General features: G+C 55.0%; 2 protein-coding genes across 2 annotated transcripts in view; one reads left to right on the top strand and one right to left on the bottom strand.

Annotated features, from left to right (window-relative positions):
- Positions 1-2077, top strand: part of Ppp1r14b (protein phosphatase 1 regulatory inhibitor subunit 14B) — a 7738-nt gene extending 5661 nt beyond the window's left edge. The window contains exons 2-5 of the mRNA XM_028771007.1: positions 3-250; positions 1298-1381; positions 1610-1642; positions 1735-2077. Of these exons, the coding sequence (XP_028626840.1) occupies positions 3-250; positions 1298-1381; positions 1610-1642; positions 1735-1803 (434 nt within the window). The 3' untranslated portion in view covers positions 1804-2077. The remainder of the gene's footprint in view (positions 1-2; positions 251-1297; positions 1382-1609; positions 1643-1734) is intronic.
- A 400-nt stretch (positions 2078-2477) lies between these two features.
- Fkbp2 (FKBP prolyl isomerase 2) lies at positions 2478-5075 on the bottom strand. The gene is made up of 6 exons (XM_028771006.1): positions 4964-5075; positions 3546-3714; positions 3096-3208; positions 2933-2979; positions 2705-2740; positions 2478-2629 (listed from the first exon to the last, which is right to left on the bottom strand). Exons 1-6 carry the CDS (start codon positions 5059-5061, stop codon positions 2478-2480), a joined length of 615 nt encoding a protein of 204 aa, XP_028626839.1. The 5' UTR covers positions 5062-5075.
- Between the last annotated feature and the right edge of the window lie 1831 nt (positions 5076-6906).

Here is a 6906-nt window from a genome sequence, read left to right as displayed (position 1 = left end):
AGCTAACGCCGCGCCCCCCGCGGCGTTAGCTGCCCCGGCCCCCGGGCCGGGCAGTGGCAGCACAGGGCCCCGAGTCTACTTCCAGAGTCCCCCTGGGGCCGCAGGCGAAGGCCCAGGGGGCGCGGATGACGATGGCCCCGTGAGACGGCAAGGGAAGGTCACCGTCAAGTACGACCGCAAGGAGCTACGGAAGCGCCTCAACCTGGAGGAGTGGATTTTAGAACAGCTCACGCGACTCTACGACTGCCAGGTGTGCTCCCCACCCCGCGCGGATACCCTAAAATCGGACCTAAGTCGGTCTGTCACCAGAGTCAGTAGAAGCTCTGCTGCTAAGCCACCGGTCTTAACACTCGCCGCTCCCAGTGTGCGCTTTTTCTTGCCTGACCTAAGTCACTCTAGCTTTCTCCGCTGCCTGGGACCTTGCGTCTTTCGTGGTACTGCCCCAGGCTTAGTGTTCTCCCCAAGCCTAGAAGAAATATATAGCCTGACCTGGGACTGGAGGCAGGGGTCTACCTTGGGCTGACAGTGAGAGGTCTAATCTAGTCTAGTCTGGGCTAGCCAGCATCCACACTACTTGAAAGGTACTAGTGTAAGTGTTTCAAGTGTTACAAAGGATCTGAGTAGTTTTAGTGGGCTAGCCTGCCATTCTGTCTATCCGTGGAGACAGGTTAACCAGCTCTCCCGGCTCTGGTTCTCCACCTCCTGTTCCTTGCTTGTTCATTTGGTGACTCAGGCCCCCAGGGGTAGGGTGGAGGAGTGGGCCTGCCCAGTGATGCCTACCCTAGTCCAGCCCTGGAATGCAGCTGGCTCCAAGTGTGATAGCTGTACCCTTGGGAAAGGGGATGTACCCCTTTCTCCTCAAAGCATGGGCTCTTTGTTTCCCCTTTATCAAGCATGGGTCTTTCACACTGACCCCTAACCCTCACTTCCTCCTTCCTCCCAGGAAGCTGTGACAGGTGTTTGGGGGAGGGGAGGGGCTGTGATGAATTGGGACAGCTGGCCCCACCAGGACTCTGGTGAGCTAGAGGTCCCGGATGCTGAGAAGGCACATCTGCTAGGTTCTAAGCCCAAGGTCCCCAGCCCTGTCTGTCTGGCGCCCCTGGTGCCCACTGGCAGGGACAGGAAGTTCCCCCTCATTGGGCAATTTGCCTTGGCACAGACCTGATCTGTTTTCCTTCCCAGAGCAGCTGTCTTTGCTGGGCAAGAAGGGCTGGTCTGGTTTTGAGTTAGGCAGGGAGTCCTTCCACACCCTCTCCTGGCTGAGGCACTTGTCTGCTTCTTCCCACCCCTGCCCCAGGAGGAGGAGATCCCAGAGCTCGAGATAGATGTGGATGAACTCTTGGACATGGAAAGTGATGATACCCGGGCTGCTAGAGTCAAGGTAAGCTGAGGTCATCCAGTGAGGGCTGTCTGGAGACACTGCCCCTTGGGGAGGCTTGGCCCTAGTGCCATACCTTCTTTGGTTTGGGTCATCTGCCTCTGGAAAAATGAGCCTCGTGGAACTTAACTTAGCTATGTTCCCAAGTGGCCTTAGTCTCTGGGGAGGGTGTAAGTCAACAGTGAGCCCCTGTCTCGGGAATTCACTTCATGCTGTGTTCTCCCTTACCAGGAGCTGTTAGTTGACTGTTACAAACCCACGGAGGTAAGTCATTTTCCTTGACCTTAGGGTGTGTATGCATGTGTGGCAGCTTATCGTCTGGATCCTGGCCTCTCTAACGGCTCCCTCCTATCTAGGCCTTCATCTCTGGCCTGCTGGACAAGATCCGGGGGATGCAGAAGCTGAGCACACCCCAGAAGAAGTAAGGGTCCTGACTCAGATGACCGAGGCTCCCACAGGACAATCGCTGCCCCCCAACCTCGTAGCAACAGCAATACTGGGGGACCCTGCAGCCAGGCCTGGTGCCACGAGCAGGGATCCCCGTGCCCCTGCCCAGGGGACATTTCCCTTGCCCTCAGTTTTCCACTTTTGGGGTTTTTTATTGTTATTAAACTGACGGGACTTTTTGTGTTTTTATATTGACTCTGCGGCGCAGGCCCTTTAAAAATAAAGCTAGGATACAGCCTTTGGAGCAGCTAACAGGCTTGGCTGGTCTTTTACGGGGACACACTGCTCTACAATTGTCACCAGCTCAGCTACTCCCCAGGTGATCCTAGGCCTTCTTGGAGGCCATGTAGCCATGGTGATGACCCATGCTGACTCCCAGATCACTGTGCCAAGTGGCTGGGGAACAGCATTGCTAGCGACAGTCTCAGAGTTTTTTATCCTCACTGGGTAAGGGTCTCTAGGCTGTTGAGGCTAGACCTCAAGGCTCCACAACTATCAGGGAAGGAAAAATGAGATTGAAGCTGGTTTTGTTTTCCCTCCCCCAATGCTGCAGATCCAACTTAGGGATCCATTCGCATTAGACCAGTGCCCTACTCCAACACTGATGCTAAGGTATTACTTTCAATCTCAGGATCCACAAAGAAACACAGACTCACACTTGGGGTTTTAAAGGTTTTTTGTTTGTTTTTAAACAGTCTGGTCCCTGATAGGGCCTCCGACACCCCCCCCCCCCCCGCGCCGCAAACTTTTTGAAAGGTCTCTCAATCTTGAGCAGCTCCACCTCAAACACCAGGGTTGCTCCGCCTGGGGGGAGAAGTGTGATTAGGCTGGGATCTGGGACTCTGGGAGAACGATGGCTGAGGGTGTTAAGGGTATTACCTGGGATCTTTGGGGGGGCTCCCCGCTCTCCATACCCTGTCAAAAAACACAGAGACACAGAGTAAGTTGTGGTCACACATAAAGGACCCAGCTGCTGAACACAGCCAGGCTTGGAAGTGGCATATATGCTACAGTGACTAGATGGAGAGAGGACAGGGAAGCTGGAGTGGCTGTAACTCATCCCTAGGCACACCTAAGCCCTGCTGCCGGACCCTGAGGGCCTCTTACCCAGCTCAGACGGGATCACCAGCTTGCGCTTCTCCCCTTCACACATCCTGCAAGATGAGGCATGCTCAGCGGGGGAGGCATCCAAAGCCCTGGCCCACAGCTGGGCCTTTCCTCCCACAGCTCACGTCCTGGATCTACAACCTGTACCCCAGACCAGACTCACCCCAGCAGCCCCTGGTCCCAGCCCTTGATGACCTGACCAGTGCCAAGGGAGAAAACAAAGGGCTGGTTCTGTGGTAGGCTGCTGTCAAACTCCGTCCCATCTTCTAGCTTTCCCTGTGAGAGCATGGGAAAACTAGTAAGGAAGAGGTGACCATTCCACAGGTCTTCCACCCAGCTATTCATCCCATTAAGGTGGTCACCACAGCACTGATGGTCACATTTCTTAAAAGGGTCAATGCTTTGGGTAGCTCATGTATGGTAATTTGCATGCTGATACCTAGCTGATGAGTAAACTGAAAAGCAAGATAAAATCATGGAAAGGAGCTTAGTTCAAAGGGGTGATGTGTTCAAGGTTATCTACCTAGTTGGGAAAAAAAAATGGGATTCCAAAGTCCTTTCTGGTCCTGAAAAACTGTCAAAGCCCCAGAGGCTCTTCCACTCTGACACTTACCGTGTAGTGCATGTGTAAGACATCTCCCTTTCTAGACTTGATGGGACAGTGATCCACACGTTTCTTCACTCCAATCTGCAGCTTCCGTTTGCCTTCGGCCCCTGTGGCTGTGGCCAGGGCACTCAGGCAAATGGGCAGTATTGTCAGGGTCCAGCTCAGCCTCATGTCTCTGTAGGCACAGGCCACCCCACCCCCAACCAAAAAACTGGGGGGTGGGGTCATGGAACTTAAGTCTATATCAGGAGGATGCCAACTCCCCATTATATCTTGCCTGTTTCTAGGGAATACCACTGTCCTGGGCCACCACCCGCTCCCCTGGGCTCTGTGGCCATACTTACCAGTCCAGTGAGAAGGGGACTTGGCCGAGGACCCCAGCAGCGAGGGGAGGGGGTCAGGGGAGGCCACAGCAGCCAGTGCCCCCTCCCTTTGCTCACTACTTGACCTTCTCTCTCTCCCGGTCCCCATCTCCGTTCTTCACTTCCCGCTAGCCCCTTTACGCAAAGTCCAAACCCTATCTGATTGCACCGGATTTGTCCCAACGGGACGACCCCACTCCCGCCACACCCAGCTGCTCCCTGTCCAGCACACCCACACATCTGCAGCCACTGCAGGTGGCCGGCCCCGAGGCACCCACACATCTCCACTAGGTGGCTCTGAGGAACCCCGGTCCTCCGGAGGCACCCCCCAGTCCGGCCCCGTGCCTCCTCCACCAGGGGCACCTCCCCAACTCTGAGCTCTTGGGGGCCTCCGGGGAACCCAGACTGGCTCAGAGTCAGCGGGGCGCCGAGCCCGCTCCACCCACACAACCTCTCCAGGGGGAGTTCTCGGTCTCCCGCGACCCCAGGCACGGCCACCACGGAGACCGCCCCCGCGTGGGCGCCCCGGGCCATAGCTCACGATTAGCTCTCCACAAGGCTCCTTGGCCCCACCCTTTACGGCGTGCAGCTCCGCCCCCTGACCTGCAGCTCCGCCCTCGGCAATGTTAGACCTAGTCTCCTGCAGAGGGGCCACGCCACTCACGGGCTGAAGTCCCACCCCCAACGCCTGGGATCTAACGCCCTCTGGCTCCGAGCCCAAGGCTCCACCTTCCACCTGCTCCAGCTCCTCCTCTAAAACCCAAACCCCGCCCCCCACACCTCCTAATCCAGCTATGGGGCACTGGGTTCTGCCCTCAACCCGCACTGGCTCCGTTGTCCCTCCCACCGCTGTTTCGCGTCCCTCCCCGAGCCCCAGAGCTCCGCCCCGTACAGCGTGAGAGCCCGCCCCCTGCGGCATTGCCAGACGCCAGACCCCAGCCCCAATTCCCTCGTTTGCTGTCCCTGGCTGGCACGTGGACTCCGGCCCGCTTCAGGCAGGCTTGCCCCGGGCTGCCCTCCTGCACCCGGATTCCCCAGCCTGGGCTGTGGCCCCCCGCTCACCTCCTCGCCGCGCCCCCGGAGCCAATCCCGCTCGTGCTGTCACTTCTGCGCAGGCGCGTCTTTGTCGCTACAGGGCGGGACACGCTGCCCGCCCTCATTGGACCGTCCAAAACCCGCTGCGGCACTTTCAGGGCGGGGCTTCTCATTTGGCCCTCCCTCCTTAGTGATTGCTTGATAACGTCACTTCCGGGGTTTAAATCGCAGGTCCAGTTTGGCAAGAATTGTTTCTGAAAGACAGAAGGCAGTACCAGCCAAGGTGACATGGTCAAGCAAGTATGAGTGCACGTGCCAGGAGAGGTTCTTGCCAGCATGGTGCTGATTTCTGTTATCATGACCGACACGCCTTTGGGTAGTTGTAGTGGGAAGAGCCTAGGGTTCGGTTCGGAGCGACAACCGGGATTTGAATCTCAGTTCTTTCATTTCTTGCCTGGCTGCGTGACCTTGAGTAAGTTCGATCTCTTGGTGGGTGTGCTTTATGACAACCACACCACATGGCCCTGTGCTGTGTGGACCCCTTCCATCTTGTCTGCAGCATCCAGGCTCGTCTTTGGCTGAACAAATGTCTCCTGGGCCAGGTCTATCGGTGCCCAGAAAACATTCTCTAACCTAAAGATCCTGAAATTTGGAGGAAGGCAAACCTAAGTTAGGCTATGGAGTCGAGTGATTTCATACCTGTCTTAGGCCAGTTTACCTTGCTAAGACCATTTATTCAGATGACAAAGGAAGATAGTCGTGGTGTTGATGCTAAGAGACGCATACTGCATGTCTGATGAAGCTTCGTGGGTTCCTACTCCTTAGCTCTCAGGTTCTCACCATCATCGAGCCAGAACATGATCACCAATATCACTGCTGAGAAAGCTGTTTAAACATAATAAACATGCTGTGTGTTGTCTCGTGCCTGTAATGTCAACACTTTGGAGGTGGAGGTGGGAGGATCAGAAGTTCAAGGACATCCCCAGCTACATAAAGAATTCTGAGCTAGCCTGGGATACAGGAGACATTGCCTTTAAAAGTTGAAAAACAGCATCAGGGCTGAAGATGGCAGTAAATCATTAGTATTTGCAGCGCATTCATGAAGTCGGGTTTGATCCCCAGCAGTGCACAAACCAGGTGTGGTGGGACAAACCTAAAACTCTAGTACTTGAGAGGTGGGTGCAAGAAGATTAGAAATCTGTCACCCTCAGATACATAAGGACTTTGAGGCCCCACTGGGCTACATGAGACTCACTAATGGGTAAGGATGTAATGATCATCATCATGAGGAATTCTTTAGTTTACCCTACTCCTGCTTTGGTACCACCAAGATCATCACCATCCCCTCAGTATCAGTCTCTTCATTAGGGTGGCTACTTTCAGTCAATTCTGCCTCTGAATGTTCTATAGCAGACCAAACCTCCCACTCTATCCAGGAGACTGGAGACGGGTGGACACTGAGCATGGACAGAGTAGGTAGGAATCTCAAGCAGCAGCTGATGAATCCTGGGATACCAGGGATTGTGAAGGTGGAGAGGACTACGGCTGTGTTTCTTTAGAAAGGCCTTCCAGCCATATGAAGGCCAGATTGAGGCATGAAAAGGGCAGCCAGAAGGAACAATATTGCACACTCAACAGGGGAAATGGGTGATACCTCCTATTGTATGAAACAAGTCACACTGGTTCAGAGCCAAAAGGGTTCCAATGGTGCCACTTATCTGTTCCTGCCATGTGAACAGGGGAAGCAGCTCTAACCATCTGGGTCTCTCCTTAATTTCTCGCCAGGGCAGGCAGAACCCTGTGAGCAGGAGGCAGAGACTTTATATACCGAGGACTTTATCAATCTGTGGTTGTGGTTTTAACTGCTGTCTGGCCTTGGGCACACAGGCAGTTAGACAGGAGGCAGAACTGAGATGCAGTGTTGCACGCTGGTCAGCTCGGAGAGCAGCAAACAATGACAGAAGCAGCGA

Source organism: Grammomys surdaster, unplaced genomic scaffold (assembly GCF_004785775.1).
Source record: "Grammomys surdaster isolate TR1022 unplaced genomic scaffold, NIH_TR_1.0 205, whole genome shotgun sequence".
NCBI lineage: Eukaryota > Metazoa > Chordata > Mammalia > Rodentia > Muridae > Grammomys > Grammomys surdaster.
The sequence above is the reverse complement of the archived record's forward strand: the minus strand, read 5'-3'. Positions and strand labels throughout refer to the sequence as shown.

Excerpts from the sequence above, each read along its gene's own strand:
- Fkbp2 (XM_028771006.1), bottom strand. The coding sequence starts at position 5,061 with ATGAGGGCGGGCAGCGTGTCCCGCCCTGTAGCGACAAAGACGCGCCTG. Across the intron at positions 3,715-4,963 it reads TCCGGGGGCGCGGCGAGGAG|AGACATGAGGCTGAGCTGGA; the intron begins GTGAGCGGGGGG and ends CTGTGCCTACAG. Across the intron at positions 2,741-2,932 it reads GGTGATCCCGTCTGAGCTGG|GGTATGGAGAGCGGGGAGCC; the intron begins GTAAGAGGCCCT and ends GTTTTTTGACAG.